Source organism: Aotus nancymaae, unplaced genomic scaffold (genome assembly GCF_030222135.1).
Source record: "Aotus nancymaae isolate 86718 unplaced genomic scaffold, 86718_ANA_hifiasm-v0.15.2.pri h1tg000131l, whole genome shotgun sequence".
NCBI classification, from domain to species: Eukaryota; Metazoa; Chordata; class Mammalia; order Primates; family Aotidae; genus Aotus; species Aotus nancymaae.
The window spans coordinates 5670450-5694305 of record NW_026988546.1 but is presented as its reverse complement, the minus strand read 5'-3'; the positions used below and the strand labels follow the sequence as shown (position 1 = coordinate 5694305).

General features: G+C 41.8%; 1 protein-coding gene and 1 pseudogene across 4 annotated transcripts in view; one reads left to right on the top strand and one right to left on the bottom strand.

Annotated features, from left to right (window-relative positions):
* Positions 1 to 23856, top strand: part of TBC1D8 (TBC1 domain family member 8) — a 136668-nt gene that overhangs the window by 45105 nt on the left and 67707 nt on the right. For 2 of the 4 annotated variants that reach the window (XM_012477649.3, XM_064371354.1), the window contains exon 2: positions 15571 to 15681. In XM_012477649.3, coding sequence (XP_012333072.1) covers positions 15571 to 15681 — 111 coding nt within the window. Of the gene's footprint in view, positions 1 to 15570; positions 15727 to 17183; positions 17203 to 23856 lie in introns of those variants that run through there. The other 2 variants (XM_012477648.3, XM_064371355.1) reach the window with 2 other exon arrangements.
* LOC105734723 (small ribosomal subunit protein eS10-like) lies at positions 7053 to 7549 on the bottom strand (annotated as a pseudogene).

Sequence of the window (23856 nt, the reverse complement as noted above, 5' to 3'; positions counted from 1 at the left end):
GTATAGCACTGTTTGTTGAAAAGACTATCCTTCTCCACCAAACTACTTTTGCTTTGTTGTCAACGACACGTATTTAGATGGGTCTGTTTCTGGGCTCTCTATTCTATTCGATTGACTTACAAATCTAACCTATTGCCAGTACCACCACACTGTCTTGATTAGTGTAGCTTTGTAGCAAGTCTTGAAATTGCGTATTGTGAGTCCTCCAACTTTGTTCTTCTCCAGTATGTGTTGGCTTCCCTGCATCTTGACATTTTTGTATCAACTTTAGATTCAGTTGTCAACATTTACAAAATAGCGTGTGGGATTTTTATTGGTATTGAATTGAATCTGTAGATCAAATTGGGAGGAATTACATATTAACAGTATTAAATCTTCTTACCCATGAACATGGAATATCTGTCTATTTAAATCTTCTTTCATTCCTTTCATCAGAGTTTTATAGTTTAATACAAATAAAGCCTATGCATATTTAGTTAGGCTTATGCTTAACAAAAATACCCTTTACTGTTGTCAATGGTAATTTTTTTTTCCAAATTCTAGTTGTTCAAATTCCAGTTGTTCCAGTTGCTGGTATGTAGGAGAGATGTTGTCATATTAACCTTGAATCCTGCAGCCTTGTTCTACTTGCTTATTGGTTCCTTGAGATTTTCTTGCTGGTTCTCTGAGATTTTTCTATAAAGACAAGCATATAATCTGTGAATGAAGTTTTGTTTTTTTATCTCTCTCTCTCTATATATATATATATCTTTTATTTTTACTTTTTATCTTATTGCATTAATTAGAACTTTTAGTATGATGTTGAATAGGAGTTATGTAAAAAGACATTCTTGTCTTGTTCCTGATTTTTTTGGGAAAGTGTCCAGTTTCTCATCATTAAGTATGATGTCAACTGTAGGGAGTTTTTCTGTAGATGTTCTTTATCAAGTTAAAGAAGTTCTTGATTCTTAGTTTGCTCAGGGTGTTTTTTTCTCCTGCTTCCCTGCTCCAAGTTTTTTTTTTTTTTTTGAGACAGAGCTTTGCTCTTGTTGCCCCAGCTGGAGTGCAACGGCATGTTCTTGGCTCACTGCAACCTCCACCTCCCAGGTACAAGTGATTTTCCTGTCTCAGGTTCTCAAGCAGCTTGGATTACAGGCATGTGCCACCACGCATGGCTAGTTTCTTTTTTTTTTTTTTTTTTTTTATGTTTAGTGGAGATGGGGTTTCACCATGTTAGTTAGGCTGGTTGCAAACTCTTGACCTCAGGTGATCCACCCGCCTCAGCCTCCCAAAGTGCTGGGATTACAGGTATGTGCCACTGTGCCTCACCTTTTTTTAAAAATCATGAATGAATGTTGTATTTTGTCAAACATTTTTTTGTGCATCAATTGACATGATCATATGATTTTCTTCTTTAGCCTGTGGATGTGATATATTATACTGATCTTTATTTTGAATGTTGAACCATCTTTGCATACCTGGAATAAGTCCCATTGGATCATGGTATCATTCATTTTATGCACTGTTGGTTTCTAGTTGCTCATATTTTCTTGAAAAGTTTTGCATGAGAGCTATTCATCTGTAGTTTCCTTTATTTTAATATCTTTATTTGATTTTACTATATTACAGGAATGCTGGCTTCCTTACTGCAATAGAATGAATTCGAGTGTTCCCTCTGCTCTATTTTCTGGAGTAGATTGTGGAAACTTGTTATCATTTCTTTCTTAGGGTTTAGTAGTATTCGCCAGTGAAACTCTCTCGGCCTGGTGTTTTTTTCTTTTTTTTTCTTTTTTTGACAGATTATTAAATATTGATTTGCTATGTTGCCCAGGCTGGTCTGAAACTCCTGGCCTCAAGCAATCCTTTCACCTTGGCTTCCTAAAATGCAGGGATTACAGATGTGAGCCATTGTACCTGGCTTGTAATGCCCCTCTTTATTCCTGATAATATTTCCTGTTTTGAAGTCTATTTGTCTGCAATTAGTATAGCTATTCCTGCTTCTTTTGATTAAAGTTAACATAGTATATCTTTTTCCATAACTCTTTACTCTTTTTCATTCCTTTACTTTTAACCTATGTGAGTCTTAAATGAGTTTCTTGTGGACAACATACAGTTGGGCCATGTTTTTTGTTTTTTGTTTAGTTTTTAATCCACTCTAAAAATCTCATTTAGTTGGTGTACTTAGACCATTCATACTTGAAGCAATTTTTTTTTGCTTTTTTTTTTATATGGAGTCTCACTCTGTCACCTAAGCTGGAATGCAGTAGCACGATCTTGGCTCACTGCAATGTCTGCCTCCTGTTCAAGTTATTCTCCTGCCTCAGCCTCCCAAGTAACTGGGATTATAGGTGCTCACCACCACGCCTGGCTAATTTTTATATTCTTAGTAGAGATGGGGTTTCACCATGTTGGCCAGGCTAGTCTTAAACTCCCGACATCAGGTAATCTGCCTGCCTTGGCCTCCCAAAGTACTGAGATGATAGGTGTAAACCACTGCACCCAGGCCTTGAAGGGATTATTGATGTAGCTGGATTAATATCTACTATGTTTGTAACTGTTTTCTATTCATTGCTTGCCCCTTCCTTCTTTCTCTCCCCTCCCCTCCTCTGTCCTCTCTCTTCTCTTTCCTTTTCCCTTTTTTCCCTTTTCCCTTTCCTTTTCTGTATTTCCAATAAAATTCAGCTGTGAATCCATCTGGTCCTGGGCCTTTTTCGGTTGGTAGCCTATTAATTACTGCTTCAATTTCAGACTTTGTTATTGTTCTATTCAGGGATTCGACTTCTTCCTGGTTTTAGTCTTGGTGGGGTGTATGCGTCCAGGAATTTATCCATTTCTTCTAGATTTTCTAGTTTATTTGTGTAGAACTGTTTGTAGTAAGGGCCGGGCGCGGTGGCTCACGCCTGTAATCCCAGCACTTTGGGAGGCCAAGGCGGGTGGATCACGAGGTCAAGATATCGAGACCATCCTGGTCAACATGGTGAAACCCCGTCTCTACTAAAAATACAAAAAATTAGCCGGGCATGGTGGCGCGTGCCTGTAATCCCAGCTACTCAAGAGGCTGAGGCAGGAGAATTGCCTGAACCCAGGAGGCGGAGGTTGCGGTGAGCCGAGATCGCGCCATTGCACTCCAGCCTGGGTAACAGGAGCGAAACTCTGTTTCAAAAAAAAAAAAGAACTGTTCGTAGTATTCTCTGATGATAGTTTGTATTTCTGTAGGGTCAGTGGTGATATCCCCTTTATCATTTTTTAATTGTGTCTATTTAATTCATCTCTTTCTTCTTTATTAGTCTAGCTAGTGTTCTATTTTGTTAATTTTTTCAAAAAACCACCTCCTGGATTCGCTGATTTTTTTTTTGTTTGGAGGGTTTTTCTTGTCTCTATCTCCTTCACTTCTCTGATCTTAGTTATTTCTTGTCTTCTGCTAGCATTTGGATTAGTTTGCTCTTGCTTCTCTAGCTAGCTCTTTTAATTGTGATGTTAGGGTGTCGATTTGAGATCTTTCTAACTTTCTGATGTGGGCATTTAGTGGTATAAATTTCCCTCTTTTTTTTTTTTTTTTTTTGAAGACAGAGTTTCGCTCTTGTTACCCAGGCTGGAGTGCAATGGCACGATCTTGGCTCACGGCAACCTCCGCCTCCTGGGTTCAGGCAATTCTCCTGCCTCAGCCTCTTGAGTAGCTGGGATTACAGGCACGCGCCACCATGCCCAGCTAATTTTTTGTATTTTTAGTAGAGACAGGGTTTCACCATGTCGACCAGGATGGTCTCGATCTCTTGACCTTGTGATCTACCCACCTCAGCCTCCCAAAGTGCTGGGATTACAGGTGTGAGCCACCGCACCCAGCCCTTAAACTTCCCTCTTAACACTGCTTTAGCTGTGTTCCAGGGATTCTGGTACGTTGTCTTTTTGTTCTCATTGGTTTCAAAGAATTCCTTGATTTCTGCCTTGATTTCATGATTTACCCAGGAGTCATTCAGGAGCAGGTTGTTCAATTTCCATGAAATTGTGTGGTTTTGAATGAGTTTCTTAATCCTGAGTTATAGTTTGATTACACTGGTCTGAGAGACTGTTATGTTTTCTGTTTTTTTGCATTTGCTGAGGAGTGTTTTACTTCCAATTAGGCGGTCGATTTTAGAATAAGTGCCGTGTGGCACTGAGAAGAATGTATATTCTGTTAATTTGGGATAGACAGTTCTGTAGACATCTACTAGGTCCACTTGATCCAGAGCTGAGTTCAAGTCCTGAATATCCTTGTTAATGTTCTGTCTCATTGATCTGTCTAATACTAACAGTGGGGTATTAAAATTTCCCACTATTACTGTGTGGGAGTCTAAGTCTCTTTTTTATTTATCGGTTTGTTCTTTATTTTTTAAAAACTTCTCCTTTTCTGTCTTCTCTGGTTTTAACTGACTATTTTATATGATTCTATTTGCTCTCTTAGCATGTCAACTATACTTCCTTAAAATTTGTAGTAGTTGCCCTAAGGTTTGCAATATAAATTCTAAATTAATCTACATTCACCTTCAAATAGTACAATATTGTTTCACATTAAATGTGGCTTTCTTTATTTTATTATTTTGAGACTGGGTCTCACTGTGTCATCCAGGCTAGAGTACAGTAGTGTGATCAATCATAGCGTCAACTCTTGGGCTAATGCAATCCTCTCATCTCAGCCTCCTAAATACTGGGACTACAGGTGCACTCAATCATGCCTGGCTAATTTTTATATTTTTTGTAGAGATGGGGTTTCACTTTGTTGCCGAGGCTGGTCTCAAATTCTTGGCCTCAAGTGGTCTTCCCAAAGTGCTGTGATTACAGGTTTGTGCCACGGGGCCCATTCTAAATACAGGTGATTTTTGTTTGTTTGTTTGTTTTTTAAAACAATATTTCCAAGCCTTCTATCCCGTTTTTATGACTTCACTATCATTCATGTCACTTATACGTGTGCTGTGATCCCTAGTACATTCTTACTATTATTACTTTAGATGATTATCTTTTTGATCTATTGATAATAAGAAAAAATATTTTTACCTTTATTCTAAGACACATTTCCTTCCTTTATGTAGATTTCAGTTGCTGACCTATGTCATTTTCTTTTTCTCTGGATAATTTCATGTAACATTTTTTGCTAATTAGGTCTGCTGGAAATTATTTTCTCAGTTTTTGTTTAGGAAGCCTTTATTTCTTCAATTTGGAAAGATAATTTCACTGGATATAGAATTCTAGGGTTTCTTTCCTTTGAACATTTGAAATATTGTACTCTACTCTCTTGCTTACATGCTTTTTTAAATGAGAAGTCTGTGGTAATTCTTATCTTTGTTCCTCAAGCTGTTTTTCCCCACATGGTTTCCTTTAGGATTTTCTCTTCATCTTTCATTTCTGCAATTTGAATATGATTTACTTAGAATTAGATTTTTTTTTTTGACATTTATTTTACTTGATGTTCTTTTTGGATCTGTGGTTTGGTGTCTGTCATTAATTTTGGAAAATCCCTGGCCATTATCACTTCAAATGATTACTGTCTCTTTTCCTATTATTCCAATTATGTACATCTTGTACCTTTTGGAATTGTTCCACAATTGCTGGATGTTCTATTCTTTGTGCTGTCTATCTTTCTCTGTCTTTGCTTTTCAGTTTGGGAAGTTTCTATTGACTTATCTTCCAGCTCACTGATTTTTTTTCCTTGACTGTGTCCAGGCTACTGATGAGCCCATCAAAGGCAATCTTCATTTTTCCTTGATTTTCTTTTCACGTCTAGGATTTCTTATTAATTCTTCCTCAGAGTTTTTCCACTTCTCTGTTTATGTTACCCATCTGTTCTTCCATCTTGTTTACCTTCTTCATTAGAGCCCTTAACTTATTTATTGCAGTTATTTTAAATACTGTCTGATAATTCCAAGATTGTGTTATATGAGTTTCATCCTGATGCTTACTTTATCTTTTCAGACTGTTTTAGCATGCATTATTTATTTATTTATTTATTTTTGGGTCAAATGCCAGGCATAATATTTTGGGTAATAGGAACTGAGAAAATAGTCTCTAAGTGTGACCTTTGTGTTATTCTACCTCAGACTTGGGCAGTGTTTCATCTTCTCATCTTCACTGTAGTTGTAGGTGCCAGAACATTCAGATTCCTCAGGTGTCCTTGTTATAGTCTCTCCTTTTGTCTTTGGGCTTCTTTTTTTTTTTTTTAATTTTTTTTTGAGTCAGAATCTCGCTGTCACCAGGCTGAGAGTGCAGTGGCACGATCTCAGCTCATTGCAACCTCCGCCTCCTGTGTTGAGGCGATTCTCCTGCCTCAGCTTCCTGAGTAGCTGGGATTACAGGCATGTGCCACAATGCCCGGCAAATTTTTGTATTTTTAGTAGAGAGAGGGTTTCACCATGGTCGTCAGGCTGGTCTTGAACTCCTGACCTCGTGATCTGCCTGCCTCAGCCTCCTAAAGTGCTGGGATCACAGGCGTGAGCCTCCGCACCTGGCTGTCTTTGGGCTTAAGAACTCCTTGGCTGAGCACTGTGGCTCATGCCTGTGATCTCAGCACTTTGGGAGGCCACGGTGGGAGAACTTTCTGAGTCTAGGAGTTCGAGACCAGCCTGGGCAACACAGAGACCCTATCTTTACAAAAAACTAAAAACAAAAAATTTAAAACAACAACAACAACAAAAACTCCTCTCAAATAGAGTCTGAATCTTGCAGTACTTCCAGCTTTCCTTACTGGCATTATCCTGGAGCCTGTTGGTGTGGTGGTCAGGTGTGGGGGAGGGGAAGAGTTTTATAATCATAGGATCAATCTCAGTCTTCCATGGGTCTGTGTCCTTGGGTGTGACCTTCACAAGTGATTTCTGTTCCTCCTACCCTTACACCCCTAACAAGACTAGAAAGCTAGATGGAGTTACTTGCTTACTAGAGAAGAGTAATCCTTGTTCAGTATCCTCAGGGCATTCTCCATAACAAAGGCCAACTCACCAGAGAAGAATTTTCTTTTTTTAAAAACATATATATATATATGGGTTTTTTTTTTAAGCTTTTTTTTGGCTGTAAGTTTATTCAATGTAAAATAATCCTCTCCAATTTTACTGAGGTGGCTGACCATGTCCACCACCAAATCCGCCTCTAAACTGGAATTCGGTTGCTGACCCAGCCCCAGCCTCGGCTTTCTTGTCGGCACCAGGTGGCACAATACTCCGTCTGTAGGCATCTCTGTCGGCTTCCCCTCTTGTGAGTCTTGCAGGTTGCTCATCCTCTAGACCTTTAGGCTGAGGCCTACCTGTCTCTGGTGGCTGTGGCGCAGGGTGGCAGGCACAGTCTCCGGGGGCAGATGAAGGTAATCATGGAGTTACTGGATACCATCATTGGTAAGGTACCAGTAGAAATGTCTCCAGGCAAACTGTTCCTTGACGTAGCCTTGGGACTTGAGAGACTGCATGGCCTTCATGACATGAAGGTTGGGCACATTCTTGTCTGCCAACTCCGGGTGCTGAGGCATGTGGACATCCTTCTTGGCCACCATGACTCCCTCCTTAAAAAGTAGTTCATAAATGGTAATCCGGTTCTTGTTAGGCATCAACATCTCAGTGGCTGTAGGGTCCGAGGCCCGGGCTGGAAAGAGTATATATTTTTTTATAGAGACGAAGTTTCTCCATGTTGGTCAGGCTGCTCTCGAACTCTTGACCTCAGGTGATCCGCCTGCCTCAGCCTCCCAAAGTGGTGGGATTGAGCCATCACAATCCCAGGTGTGAGCCATCACAGCTTTAACCCAATGTTCCTAATCACTGAGCTCCCCTGAGCTGTGGCTAAGGTTCTGTATTAAAGTGGCAGGTCCTTTATCCAATAGACAGGTTTCCGGCCCCCTTTGTCATCTGGAACTTAGGAGCAAACCAGGAAGAAGGCAGGAATTCTGAGCAGCCTAAGGAGTATTTGCTATAAAAGCCCAGTGCTCTTCCTTCTTTTCTGAGGGTTATTGAGTGGGCAGATTAAGGAGATTGTAGGGGTGGGGCTTGTTGTACCCTGGATGGGGTGAAGAGAGCCTCTGCTGGGGAAGGGGATATTGGTAGCAACAGGAGGACTGATCAGATAAGTAAATATTTTGACAATCAGCCAGGGGTGGTGGCTCATGGCTATAATCCTAGCACTTTGGGAGGCTAAGGCAAGCGAATCACCTGAGGTCAGAAGTTCAAGACCAGCCTGGCCAACATGGTGAAACCCCATCTCTACTAAAAATACAAAAATTAGCCAGGTGCGGTGGCACGCACCTGTAGTCTCAGCTACTCAGGATGCTGAGGCAGGAGGATCGGTTGAATCTGGGAGGTGAAATTTGCAGTGAGCCGAGATTGTGCCACTGCACTCCAGCCTGGGCAATAGAGTGAGCCTCTGTCTCTTTTTTTCTTGTTCTGTCGCCCAGGCTGGAGTGCAGTGGTGCAATCTCAGCTTACTGCAACCTCACCTCCCAGGTTCAAGCGATTCTCCTGCCTCAGCCTCCTGAGTAGCTAGGACTGCAGGCTTGTGCCACACGCCTGGCTAAAAAAATTTTTTTCAGAATAAAGGAAGCCAGTTTACTTGGTGTTGGAGAAGGGGTTACAAATATGGAAAGAAATGAGAATTCTGTGGTATTGGGTTGCAGTTGGAGGTATTGGTGTGAACTCATTTTTCTCTGTGTAGATATATATGAAAATATAAATCGATGTAAATGTGTAAACAAATATGTGTGTATGTGCGTGTGTGTATGTAAGTATGTAAATGCATATAGAGTTGACCCTGGAGCAATGCTGGGGCTAAGGGTGCCAACCCCCGTGCAGTCAAAAATCCTCACATATAACTTTTGATCCCTAAAAATGTTACTGTTAGTAACCCACTATTAACTAGAAGCCTTACTGATAAAACATTTGGTTAACACATTTTTGTGTGCTATTGTATTATATACTGTGTTCTTACAATAAAGAAAGATAAAAGGTTATTAAGAAAATTATAATGAAGAGAAAATATATTTACTGTTCATTAAGTAGAAGGGATCATCATAAAGGTCTTCATCCTCATGATCATCTTCATGTTAAGTAGTCTGAAGAGGAGGAGGGGTTGGTCTTGCTGTCTCAGGTGGCAGAGGTGGAAGAAACTCCACGTTAGTGGACCCATACAGTTCAAACCTTACAGTGTTGTTCAAGGGTCACCTGTACACACATATACATGTACAGACTTATATTGCCTGGCTCTGTGCATTGAGGGGATGTGGAAGTACCCCATTAGCATGAGCATACCTGGCTTTCATATGCTGGCTTTTTTTTTTTTTAATTCCTGAGTATTTTTTTTTTAATATTGCATTTTAGGTTTTGGGGTACATGTGAAGAACATGCAAGATTGTTGCATAGGTACACACATGGCTGTGTGATTTGCTGCCTTCCTTCCCATCACCTATATCTGGCATTTCTCCCCATGCTATCTCTCCCCAACTCCCCACTCCCTGCTGTCTCTCCCCTGTTTCCCCCTGACAGACCCCAGTATGTGATGCTCTCCTCCCCGTATCCATGTGTTCTCATTGTTCAACACCTACCAATGAGTGAGAACTTGTGGTGTTTGATTTTCTGTTCTTGTGTCAGTTTGCTGAGAATGATGGTTTCCAGGTTCATCCATGTCCCTACAAAGGACACAAACTCATCATTTTTGATGGCTGCATAGTATTCCATGGTGTATATGTGCCACATTTCCCCTGTCCAGTCTATCATCGATGGGCATTTGGGTTGGTTCCAGGTCTTCGCTATTGTAAACAGTACTGCAATGAATATTCGTGTGCATGTGTCCTTATAGTAGAACGATTTATAATCCTTTGGATATATACCCAGTAATGGGATTGCTGGGTCAAATGGAATTTCTATTTCTAGGTCCTTGAGGAATGGCCATGCTGTTTTCCACAATGGTTGAACTAATTTACACTCCCACCAACAGTGTAAAAAGGTTCCTGTTTCTCCACATCCTCTCCAGCATCTGTTGTCTCCAGATTTTTTAATGATCGCCATTCTAACTGGCCTGAGATGGTATCTCAATGTAGTTTTGCTTTGCATTTCTCTAATGACCAGTGATGATGAGCATTTTTTCATATGTTTGTTGGCCTTGTGTATGTCTTCTTTTGTAAAATGTCTGTTCATATTCTTCACCCACTTTTGAATGGGCTTGTTTTTTTCTTGTAAATCTGTTTTAGTTCTTTGTAGATTCTGGATTATCAGCCCTCTGTCAGATGGGTAGATTGCAAAAATTTTTTCCCATTGTGTTGGTTGCCGATTCACTCTAATGACTGTTTCTTTTGCTGTGCAGAAGCTGTGGAGTTTGATTAGGTCCCATTTGTCTATTTTGGCTTTTGTTGCCAATGCTTTTGGTGTTTTGGTCATGAAGTCCTTGCCTACGTCTATGTCCTGAATGGTTTTGCCTAGATTTTTGTCTAGGGTTTTTATGGTGTTAGGTCTTATGTTTAAGTCTTTAATCCATCTGGAGTTAATTTTAGTGTAAGGTGTCAGGAAGGTGTCCAGTTTCTGCTTTCTGCACATGGCTAGCCAGTTTTCCCAACACCATTTATTAAACAAGGACTCCTTTCCCCATTGCTTGTTTTTGTCAGGTTTGTCAAAGATCAGATGATTGTAGATGCGTGGCGTTGCCTCCGAGGCCTCTGTTCTGTTCCATTGGTCTATATCTCTGTTTTGGTACCAGTACCATGCTGTTTTGATTACAGTAGCCTTGTAGTATAGTTTCAAGTCCAGTAGTGTGATGCCTCCAGCTTTGTTCTTTTTGCTTAGAATTGACTTGGCTATGCAGGCTCTCTTTTGGTTCCATATGAAGTCTAAGGTGGTTTTTTCCAGTTATGTGAAGAAGGTCATTGGTAGCTTGATGGGGATAGCATTGAATCTGTAAATTACTTTGGGCAGTATGGCCATTTTCATTATATTGATTCTTCCTAACCATGAGCATGGAATGTTTCTCCATCTGTTTGTGTCCTCTCTTATTTCGTCGACCAGTGGTTTGTAGTTCTCCTTGAAGAGGTCCTTTACTTTCCTTGTTAGTTGTATTCCTAGGTATTTTATTCTCTTTGTAGCAATTGTGAATGGCAGTTCGTTCTTGATTTGGCTCTCTTTAAGTCTGTTATTGGTGTATAGGAATGCTTGTGATTTTTGCACATTGATTTTATATCCTGAGACTTTGCCGAAGTTGCTTATCAGTTTCAGGAGATTTTGGGCTGAGACGATGGGGTCTTCTAAATATACAATCATGTCGTCTGCAAATAGAGACAATTTGACTTCCTCCTTTCCTATTTGAATACCCTTTATTTCTTTTTCTTGCCTGATTGCTCTGGCTAGAACTTCCAATACTATATTGAATAGGAGTGGTGACAGAGGGCATCCTTGTCTAGTGCTGGGTTTCAAAGGGAATGCTTCCAGTTTTTGCCCATTCAGTATGATATTGGCTGTTGGTTTGTCGTAAATAGCTTTTATTATTTTGAGATACGTTCCATCAATACCTAGTTTATTGAGGGTTTTTAGCATAAAGGGCTTTTGAATTTTGTCAAAGGCCTTCTCTGCATCAATTGAGATAATCATGTGGTTTTTGTCTTTGGTTCTGTTTATGTGGTGAATTGCATTTATAGACTTGTGTATGTTGAACCAGCCTTGCATCCCCGGGATGAAGCCTACCTGATCATGGTGGATAAGCTTTTTGATGTGCTGTTGCAATCAATTTGCCAATATTTTATTGAAGATTTTTGCATCTATGTTCATCACGGATATTGGCCTGAAGTTTTCTTTTCTTGCTGAGTCTCTGCCGGGTTTTGGTATCAGGATGATGTTGGTCTCATAAAATGATTTGGGAAGGATTCCCTCTTTCTGGTTTGTTTGGAATAGTTTCAGAAGGAATGGTACCAGCTCCTCTTTGTATGTCTGGTAGAATTTGGCTGTGAACCCATCTGGACCTGGGCTTTTTTTGGGTGATAGGCTGTTAATTGCTCCCTCAACTTCAGCCCTTGTTATTGGTCTATTCAGGGTTTCGACTTCTTCCTGGTTTAGGCTTGGGAGGATGCAAGTGTCCAGGAATTTATCCATTTCTTCCAGGTTTACTAGTTTATGTGCATAGAGTTGTTTGTAATAATCTCTGATGATGGTTTGTATTTCTGTGGAATCTGTGGTGATATTCCCTTTATCGTTTTTTATTACATCTATTTTATTATTCTCTCTTTTCTTTTTTATTTATCTGGCTAGTGGTCTATTTTGTTGATCTTTTTGAAAAACCAGCTCCTGGATTTATTGATATATGCTGGCTTTTAAATACCATTCTTCACTAAACAAACTAGAGTTTTTTGGAGAAATGGCTGATTCCAGGGCCAGAGTAGTGAAATTACAAGATGAGGTTGGAATATTTTGTTGTTCCAGAAAATAGGAAGAACAATGGGGGCATATCTGAAGGACACAGAAGCCTGCTTGAAGGGGTTGCCATTGGCCAAACCTGGAACAATTAGAGTATCAAAATATATGATAGGAATAGATTATAACCCATTGAATAAAACAGAAAAAACATGAGGCCATACTGATGTAAATAAGTGAATAATGAAATATTTGATGAGGAACAGGTAATTTGCATGGCTTCAGAATACATCTCCCCATAGAATACTCGTTTGCGGGTCAAGATGGCCAGGGGCAGACCTATGTTATTCTAGTTAAATAATTAGAATTGCTTTGCTTTGCTTTGCTTATTGTACACTGAAGTTTATACCCCAAACTAAGCTGTATTAAATATTGGTGCAGTAAAATAGAAATCAGGCAGCAACAGGAGGCCTAAGGTAAAGACCATCTGAGAGTGCTGTAAAACCATGGAACACCACAGGGTGGTTGCAGAGCAGGGAATACTGCTTTGGTCCCAGGAATGCCTTCTCAACATGGACGTTGCATGAGGATCTGGTAAAGAGGACTTGTGTAAGATCTCTGAGAAGGGGGGCAACCTCTGCTCACAAGATCCGGGAGGGTCTTTGCAGATGGGAGCTTGCAAGGAGGAAAAACTTTGCAAGGCAGAGATACTGCACAGACTCTGCCTAGTTTCTCAGAATATGGAGTAATCTTGATTGCTCTGTGTCTGCAAAAGCCCCATGATGCCTTGGTAGCTCCTTATCTGCTATGCTTCTGATGCAAATGCACCTTGATAGCAACCGGAGGGAGAACTCAGTTTCTAGGTTTGTGTAAGAATCATTTCTGCTACTGAATACTGCAGACCACACCCCTCTCCTTTGACTATCTTTCCCACTTTGGTTTCAAGGCCTCTCCCAATAGTTTCAAGTCCTCCCCGACCATCCCTCCCTTCTCTGCCACCCCTCATTAACAAGTGTATACACCTAATAAAAGCACGTGGATGCCAGAGCTCAGTGCCAATGAGGATCACCCCATGCGAGAGTGCTTTGGAACCCTGGACCCCTGCTGTGAACTTCTACTCTTATCTTTGTCTTTATTTCCTTTTCTCACTCCCTGGTCACCGCCGGGATATGGGGCACCCACACACAGGGTTGGGCTGGTTCCCAACACTGTTAATTACAAAGGAAAAAGGAATAACTTTATAGTGCAGAAGCTTGACAGCCCCTATTCGAGTCAAGTGATCAAAGCAAACGTTACCAAGATTGAGACAAGTAGAGGTCATCTGCTGCCTGATAGGAAGTGGTGAAAACACAGCATCACTTCTGTGATTCTTGCCAAAAATTTATAACCTGGATTTAATCATGACTCAGCCTCAGACAAACTCAGACTTTGGGACATGCTACAAGAAAAACTGGCCTGTAAAGCTTCAAAAGTGTCAAGGTCATGAAAGTCAATTAAAGACTTCTCCAGACCTACGTAGTCTAAAGAGACTTGTCAACTGAATGTGATTCTGAACTGGATCCACTGTAGCAAAAGGACATTATTGGGACATTAGGCAACATTTGAATGGGATCTTATGATTAGATATTAGGGTCATATCAATATCAGTGTTCTGAATTTGATGGTTGTACTGTGGTTATATAGGAGGATGCCATGTTTGTATGAAATATATAATGGGGTTTTAAGTAAGTAACTTATTCCCTAATGGTTCAACTTTTCTTTATACTTGAGGTTGTTAAACTATATAAAAATAGACACAGTAGTTGCTCAGGCAGCTGTGGCCATTATTCAGGGCCCATTAGTTAAAGGTAATGTGTAAAGTAAATTGAGGTGCCTAATCTTCTCAGCCATCTTAGCCACCTTGATTCCCAGGCAATCAAGGATCAGGATGCCTTTTTTTTTTGGAAACCGAGGTCCTGTTCTGTCTCCCAGGGTAGGGTGCAGTGGCACCATCACTGCTAACTGCAGCCTTTAACTCCTGAGCTCAAGCCATCCCTGCGCCTCAGCCTCCTGAGTAGCTAGGACTACATGCACTTGCCACCATGCCCGGCTAATTCTTTAATTTTTTATAGAGATAAGGTCTTACTGTATTGCCCAGGCTGGTCTCAAACTCCTGGGCTGAAGCGATCCATCTGCCTTGACTTCTCAAAGTGCTGGGATTACAGACATGAGCCATTGCATCCCTTGGGATGCCTTTTTTGTTTGCTTTGTTGTTATTTTTTGCCTGCCATTAATTTCTTATGCCACTCATTACAGCAAAATGCTAATCCTGCACTCACATTTCATGCTTTATAGTCTGTGAAGGACTTTGATAGGTTTTCTTTTTTCTTTTTAATATGGAGTTTTGCTCTTGTTGTCCAGGCTGGAGTGCAACAGTGTGATCTTTGCTTGCTGCAACCTCTGCCTCCTGGGCTCAAGTAGTTTTTCTGCCTTGGCCTCCCGAGTAGCTGGGATTACAAGTGCCTGCCACCATGGCTGGCTAATTTTTTGTATTTTTAGTAGAGATGGGGCAAACTCCTGACTTCAGCTGATCCTCCCACCTTGGCCTCCCAAAGTGCTGGGATTACAGGGGTGAGCCACCACTCCCGGCTGGTTATCTTATTTACATCTCACAGTACCCTGGAGCAGGCAGGGATTATTCTACCAAATTGGAGAGGAGGATAATGATGATTAAATAATAATAATGGGTGACACAGAATACTTTTTATGGGCTTGCGATAGTTTAAGCACTTTGAATATTGAATACATTCACTCATTAATTATCACAATTACCCTACAAAGTAGGTAGACTGTGCTTATTTTATTTCACCAATAAGGAATCCAGGGTACAGATAAGTTAAGTGATTTGCTTATGGCCCACAGCTTGAAAGTGGTGGAGCCAGGATTTGCATCAGGCAGTCTGACTCCAGAGCCCCTGCTTATTTATGTACTGGTTCATAGCACCTTAGCTAGGCTGGGTGACTGGTTTGGGGCCCTTCATTCACTTCTTCACTGATTCAGCAGATGAGTGTTGAGTGCCTTCAGGGCAGGTCCTGCTGCAGATGCAGACAGAGCCCTTGGCTCCATGGAGCTCAGGCTTTGTGATGTGAGTCAAGGAACTAGATATGAAACTGTCTCTACCACCCCAGTATGGAGTCAGTCAGCGGCCACATGCCTCACACACCTGAGGAGCTGGCCAGCCTGTGCTCACAGGTGTGCTTTCCTCTCTTTTCTTTTGAAGGTCGCCTGGTCGGCGCTCTGGATGCAGTGTTGGATTCCAATGCACGAGTCGCTCCATTCCGAATTCTGCTTCAAGTTCCTGGCTCCCAGGTTTATTCTCCCATAGCTTGTGGTGAGTTACTGAATGGATCAGACGTTTACTGGGCCATAGCCACTGGTGAGTTTTGTTCCAGTTGGAATGCTCCAAACCTTAAGGTCTAAGCATGCTGAGTATCTGCATGTCAGTGAAGTTTGAAGGTAACCCCTTTGGGTAACCCCCTCATCTGCTTTTAGGAACATAACTCCCCTCCCCTCCACTCCCCTTCCCTCTACTTTCCTCCTCTCCTCTTCTTCCCCTCCCTTCCCCTGCCCTCCTCTTCCTTCCCCACCCTTCCTTCTCCTCCCTTCTCCTTTCTGCCCCTCCCTCTCAACCCCTGCTTTCCCTCCCATTTTTTCTTTTTTGCTTTTTTTTGTTTTTTAACCATCAAGCACATAAAGGTGGTAATCTTGGGCAGCATAGCTTGGGCATGCCAGGCTTTTGAGTGGTGTGTTTCCTGGTGCTCATATGTTGTTGATAATGAATTGAGCCATTTTCTTCCTGATCTTGTTTCTGACTTAACAAATGTACTTCTGGATATGTACACATATTGTGATGGTGTGGGGCAGATTCTGAGGGCTGTGTCTGACTCAGGGCAGTCTTCTCCTTTGTGATGTGTGGGCAGATTCTGAGGGTTCTGTCTGACCTAGGGCAGTCCACACCCCTTGTTCACCTTTGCGATGAGAGAATGAGTCACTTCTCTCAGCTGGGGGCTGAGAGAAGGTAGAAACTACCTGTTCATCTTCTCCCTCACGGGTTTCTGTTCCTCCCACAGGCATTACCTGGTCCTCTGTCTAACCACTCAGGTTCCTCTTGGATCAGGAATCATTACTTCTTGAGAAGACAGTTGTATTAAAAAAACAAAACCAAAATGTCTTTTTTTTTTAAACACAAGTAATAAATGCTCATCTTCCAGAAATGAAAAAGTAGATAAGAAAGAAGGAAAAAATAATCACCTGCAACCTTTATCCATGGCTAATCTTCCTTCTGCATATATACATGGTGGTTTGTTTTTTTTAAATTTTGTTTTCTCATAGCACCTTATTAGATACTTGAACTTTCAAAATCACCTCTACATGTTCTCTAGCAACATTGAAATTTTAAAAAAAATTTAAATTAAATTTTGTTATATTGAGACAGGGTCTTACTATGTTAACAGGCCAGGGTGGTGGTCTTGAACTCCTGGCCTCCAGTGATCCACCTGTCTTGGCCTTCTAGAGTTGCTGGGATTGCAGGCATGAGTCACTATGCCCAGCCAACGTTGGAATTCTTTTTCCTGGAAGGTGCAAGAAAGTGTGAAGAGAATTCACATTCATATCCTACCATCCAAAACTAATCACTGTTAACATCTTGGCCTGTTTTTTTTTTTCAGTTTGTTTTATTTTTTAATTAAGACAGATCATTCTGTATTTGCATAAAATGACAAAGATGATGCATGCTCAGTAGGAAGAAATCAGGCTGGGAATGGTGGCTCACACCTGTAATCACAGTACTTTGGGAAGCCAAGGAGAGAGGATTACTGGAAGCCAGGAGTTCAAGACCAGTCTGGGCGACAAAGTGAGTGGGACCTGCATCTCCACAAAAAATTTAAAAATTAGCCAGGCATGTTGGCACATACCTGTAGTCTCAATTACTAGGAAGGCTGAGGCAGAAGGATCGCTTGAACCCAAGAGTTTGAGGCTGCAGTGAGCTATGATGGTGCCACTGCACTTGAGCCTGGGCAATAGAAGGAGAGCCCGTTTCTTAAAAAAAAGAGGCGAGGCGCAGTGGCTCATGGCTGTAATCCCAACACTTTTGGGAGGCCAAGGCAGGTGGATCACGAGCTCAGGAGTTCAAGACTAGCCTGGCCAAGATGGTCAAACCCCATCTCTACTAAAAATACAAAAATTAGCCAGGTGTGTTGGTGGGTGCCTGTAATCCCAGCTACTCGGGAGGCTGAGACAGAATTGATTGAACCTGGGAGGCAAGGTTGCAGTGAGCCGAGATCAAGCCGCACTCCAGCCTGGGCAACAGAATGAGATTCCATCTCAAAAAAAAAAAAAAAAAAAGGGAAGGGAAGGAGGAGTTTGTCAAAGAAATCAGCTAACTGAAAAATACAAAGAAGGTGTCTATCTCCCCAAATCCCAACCACCCAAAATAACATCTAGGTTTATGAGGTTTTTTTCAGCCCAGGCAACTTTCTAAGACATTTAGACACAAAGAGATAGTCGAAAAGATGGATATAAGTACTTTTATAAAGATAGAACTTGTGCGTCTGTACTTTTATAACAAAAGTATTACATTTACTTCATTTTAGTAAAAGGAAATAAACTGAAGTGAAACCAAAGAAATGTTAAACTTCAAACAAATGTTTCTTTAGTACAAGAGAGATTTGTTCTAAAAGGTTCAAGTAAGGTTAAGGGAAGAGATTTTTGAAAGCATTATAAGGTTAGAATTGTGGCTTTTGAAAAACAATGTTTTAAGTCTGATAGTGTTCACTGGCTCCCCACCCTCTGAGTCAAGGGTGCCAGCATTCTTATTCTCCTCCCTGCTTTCCCAGTCTCTCATTTAAAAAAGTTTTATTATTGATTTTACATTGTGCTTCCCATTCTGTCACGTAAGGTTACGTCCATTGTTTAGCTCAGTTCTCATTTACATTGATTTAATGCTCTTACTTAGGTATGGATTTCCCAATCCAGAATCTTTTTTTTTTTTTTTTTTTTTTTTTTGAGACAGGGTCAATGGTGTGATCTGAGCTTACTGCATCCTCCACCTCCTGGGTTCAAGTGATTCCTGCTTCAGCCTCCCAAATAGCTGGGATTACAGGCATATGTTACCACGCCTGGCTAATTTTTTGTATTTTTAGTAGAGATGGGGTTTTACCATATTGGTCTGGCTGGTTTCAAACTCCTGACCTCAGGTAATCCTCCCGTCTCAGCCTCCAAATTGCTGGGATTACAGGTGTGAGCCACTGCGCCCAGCCCTAATCCAGAATCTTTTATCTCTTATTTGGCTAGATTCCTGTTTTCTTCCCTCAATAATGTCAGCATCCTGTTTTCTGAATATTTTTTCACATTTGCAGATGTTTGCCCCTTGTTTCTGGACTTGAGTAACACCTTCGCTAGGTGATAGTCTGAGGCTACACTCTAGAGCAAACTTGTCCAACCTGTGACCCGCTGGCTGCATATGGCCCAAGAGGGCTTTGAATGCAGCCCAGTTTATGAGGTAAACATCAGCTCAGACAACAAATTAGTAAACTTTCTTAAAGCAGGATGAAATTCTGCTGGGCACAGTGGCTCACTCCTTTAATCCCAGCACTTTGGGAGGGCGAGGCAGGCAGATCACCTGAGGTTAGACCCTGTTTCTACTAAAAATACAAAAATTAGCCGAGTGTGGTCTTGAGTGCCTGTAATCCCAGCTACTCGGGAGACTGAGGCAGGAGAATCACTTGAGCCTAGGAGGGAGGTTGCAGTAAGCTGAGATCATGCCATTGCACTCCAGCCTGGACAACAGAGTGAGACTCCATCTCAAAAAAAAAAAAAGATGAAAATTTTTTTTTTCTTTTAAGCTTATCAGCTATCATTAATGTTAATATATTTTATGTGTGGCCAAAGATCATACTTCTTTCAGTGTGATCTAGGGAAGCCAAAAGATTGGACACCCCTGTCTAGAGGTTGGTGGCTGTTGTTCTAGGGTCTTCCAGTGTTTGCTAGGCTAATGGGAGAAATCTCAGGCAGGACTGATTTTTTTTTTTTCCTTTGTGGATGATGAGCTTTTTGTGCACATAACTCTGGCTTTATCATTGAAGTTTAGTAACTTGATTAGCATCTGTAACTACTGTGAACACATTGTGTTACATTTTTGGGAACATGGTATGCTCTTGCAGTCTGCAGATTGGTTTCTTTAATCACTTTAAGAAATTTTCTTACATCATTCTGTGTATGTATTATATTTTTTGATACATTTTACATTTCACTCGTTAACTTTTCCACTTCAAGGATACTTCACGTTAGATAGCTGTCATCTGCTTTTCATTTCTGTTTTTATCCGTCTTTTTCATCTGTGCTCTCCATTCTGCTCATAATTCTTTTGAATTAATAATTTGGTTTGCAGCAGTATATTCCATACTTTGCCTCTTTTAACTTATCTACTAATTTTTTTGTCATGTTATTTTGATCCTCATTTCATTTTGTTAGGTTTCCAACATCCTTTTAATCTGTTATTAGCTCATCTGTGAGCGCTTGTTTTATTGAATCCATGTTCTTCGGTGGTTTGGGAGTGTGAAGCATCTGTGAGAATTTTCTTTTCCTCCTTGAGTGTTTCATTTTCTTCTAGCACAGAATCTCTTCTTTGGAGCCTTCTGTTCTCATCTGTTCATTTTCTTTTGCGGTCAAGTGTCCTCTTGCTTGCAGTGCTGGTTCCCCTCGTCTTGCTCATGCTTGGGCATCGTTGTCCCAGACGTTATATCGGCACTAACATAGTGTGACTTTAACTTGTGTTACGGGAACGGAGTAAGGAGGACTGGTATCCCGCTAGACGAGACATGGTAGGTGAAGGAGTAGGATCCTCTTTTTCACATTTCTTGTGGATTTGGACCTTTTGATGTGAGTATTTTTTTTTTCTCCCCTGTAGGTTGGCTTCTGGAGAGTTGCCCACATCTCTGCTCTGTTCCTGCATCCATACCCTTTGTAACCACAGCCATACCACTTTCTTAATGGCCACATAGCATTCAGCTCTGTGGCTGTAGCTCGATTTACTTATCCATTCCTTTACTGGATACTTAATTGGCCCTGATTTTTTACTATTCTAAAAGTATAAGTGAATACCCATTCACTTCAGCTTTTCAGGACACTTCACAATCCCTAAATTCCATTCATTTGAAATATTTGGTGCCTGCCGTGTACCAGACACATGCTTGGTGTCGTAGATTCTGCCCTGAATGTGTGAGGGGCAGTCTTCCTGCACCTAGCTTTTCAGGGCCTGGGGGAAGGCAGATAGCAACATGAATTACAGGTGCAGGTGGGCAGAGGGCTTGGGAGACCTGAGAGGAAAGCACCCTTGCAGAGCACATCCTAAGGAATGGCTGCACGGAAGGGATGTGTGTTTCTCTTTTTTTTGAGACAGAGTCTCACTTTGTCACCCAGGCTGGATTGCAGTCATGCAATCTCTGCTCACTGCAACCTCCACCTCCTAGGTTCAAGCAATTCTGCCTCAGCCTCCTGAGTAGCTGGGATTACATGCGTCCACCACCATGCCCGGCTAAATCTGACCTCAGGTGATCCTCTCACCTCTGCCTCCCAAAATGCTGGGATTATAGGTGTGAGCCACCGTGCCTGGCCAGGATGTGTGTTTCTAATGCGTTTTGTATTTATTGCCAAATTGCCTACCATGACGTTTGCACCGGCTTCTCTGGCTCTTCCCTTCCCAGCAGTGCAGGAGTCCTAAGCAGGTTAACTCCTAGACCCTCTTTCTGTTGAGCGGAGATCCGCTTCCTTTAGTTCCCACTGGGCGTGATTTCTGCCTCAGACAGGTCTGCAGATGCATCACTTTCTGCTGCCTTCTTGCCCACAGAACATCCCGTGAGTAAGAATTTATTTTTTCAATGCACTTTTCTTGGCTTAAGGAAGCGAAAATTGTTGAGTGTATTTCTGTCATGGACCCGGGGTATTGATTTAGATCCTTAGACCTCTTCTGGGAGTTCCTTGGGCATCTTGCATTGTGTTATTGACTCACCATAGTTAACTTTTATTGTGTCTTGAGCATTGAGCAAAGGCCCTTGCCCAGGGCTTCAAGTCTCAGAAAAAGTGCAAACAAGAACTGTAGGAAAGGCCTGGGCGGCTCCAGGACAGGGGTGGGAACAGGAAGAATGGCCTGCATGAATGATTTATATCTTCACTTGAGTTTGGCTGCTTGTACAGCAGGATAGGGAGACATAAGAGGGCTGAGGATAAGTTTTTTTCCTTTTTTTCTAAGCAGAGATAGGTAGATAATTTCATGGGTGAACTACATTATTATTTGGCAAAAGATATCTGTGGCTGACTGTGGTTGGAAGGAGAGATGAGTTGCTATTAAGTTTTAACTTAACATGGACTAGAGAATCCCAAGCTTTATAAATTACTGGCTTCAGTGGGTAGAAACATCCTGGGAGAGAGTGGTTGTGAGTTGTTTGGGATGTTGTGGGCAGTGTGATTTAGGTGATAGCTGAGATGTCACCTCCCCTGACTCCTTGTCACCTGCCTCCTCTGTCCTGGCAGTCACTCATCACCAACTATCCTTTGACTTGATTTTTGTCTGTCTTTTACTTCATGGAAATAAAATTTCTCTGAGAGTCATGCTTGTGACCCTCTGATGCTTAGGACAGAGCTTGACGTGTCATCAATGCTCCGTACACCATGAGTGGGTATATAAGCGGGCAGTATGGAGAGAAGGGGAGGAGTCTCAGCAGTTAAGACTCCTCCTGTATGTAAAGAGCGTGAAGGTGAGGCACGCAGTTTCAGATGAAATTCCTTGGGTGTTTCTGCTAAGCCAGGCCAAGGATATTCCAGGACAAGGCATGAGCCTGCTTACCACCAATACACAACAAAAGAACTATCAAAACAGGGATGTTTCTTCATTTCCTTAAAAAAAAAAAGTTTATGTTGTTGTAAAATATACATAAAATTGACCATCTTAACCACTTTTAAGTGTACAGTTCGGTGGCATGAAGTACACTCGCATTATGGTACAACCATCACCACCATCTGTCTCCAGAGCTTTTTTCATCTTTCCAAACTGAAACTCTACCCATTAAACATTCACTCCCCACTCCGCTCTCTCCAAGCCCCAGCCATCCCAGGTGGGATCCACGTTCTGTGTCTAGGAATTTGCCTACTTGTGCACCTCATGTCAGTGGGCTTGAGCAGTGTTGGTCCTTTGGTGAAGCTTATTGCAGTCAGCATCCTGTCTTCAGGGGTCCCTCATGTTGCAGCAGGTGCCAGAAAGTTCTTCCTTTTTACAGCTGAATGATATTCCATTATAAGTTGGCTTTCTTTTTGAAATCAGATCTCTATATGATTGGGCATAAGTAGAAACAAGGATGTGGGGTGTGGAACCAGGAGAACAGAATCCCAGGAGCTAATTCCTAGTCAGGTCAGGGGGAGCAGGAGTGCTGGGAGGGCCAGAGTACCCAGCCTCCAGGAGGGCTGGTTTTTGGCCGAATTGATGCCTATCTTGCGCATAGCCCTCTGAGTCCCTGGATGAACAAGGAGACTTCATTGCCATTTCTGTGTGTCTGATGGTCTTAGTCATGGCTCTGTCCTGTGCTTGAGAAGTCCAGGCCATCACAGGCTGAGAGTTAGCTATCCTGTTCCTATGTGAGATATTGCTGTCTTGTGTTCTTTTTGGTAGGTAGTTCCCAAGGTGGTTACCAACTGCATTATTCACACATACATTTTATTTTATTTTATTTTTATTTGAGATGGAGTGCCACTCTGTCCTTTTGGCTGGAGTGCAGTGGTGTGATCTCAGCTCACTTGCAACCTCTGCCTCCCGGGCTCAAGTGGTTCTCCTACCTCAGCCTCCCGAGTAGCTGGGATTATAGACATCCGCCACCATGCCCGGCTAATTTTTGTATTTTTAGCAGAGATGAGGTTTTACCATGTTGGTCAGGCTGATCTTGAACTTCTGATCTCAAGTGATCCACCTGCCTTGGCCTCCCAAAGTGCTGGAATTACAGGCATGAGCCACCGTGCCTGGCCACACATTTTATTCTTTACCATGGCACTGTGCATTGAGTGAATTATTCTTGCCCAGTTTTCAGGAAGCTGAAAGAAAAGACAGGCAAGAACTGCAGGACTTTGAATTATCTGCTTAGATCATCCTAAGAATTGAATTGATTATGCAATAATTGGACTCCTTTTCCTGTAGATTAATTGAGGCATGAGGTGGATTGTCTCCTCTGGTTACTGGAAGAGGACTCCCTGATTTCCTTTCTTCAAGGCAGCCAGGGTGGGGTCCTCCCAAGAGCATGGTGGAGGCAGCCAGGATGGGGTTCTCCCACGAGCATGGTAGATGGTCCCAGGGGGCCCAGTTTAGGATTGCCTTTCATGAAAAACTCGTCAAACCTTTGTATGGATGGCCTTTTAATAATACTCACAGCTTTGCAGATCTGAGTTTGGACTTGGGCTGCTCTAGTAGTTTGGTGGCTCTGTTCATGGTAGCTTATGTAGCCAGTAAGGTCTGTCCCATGGTCTT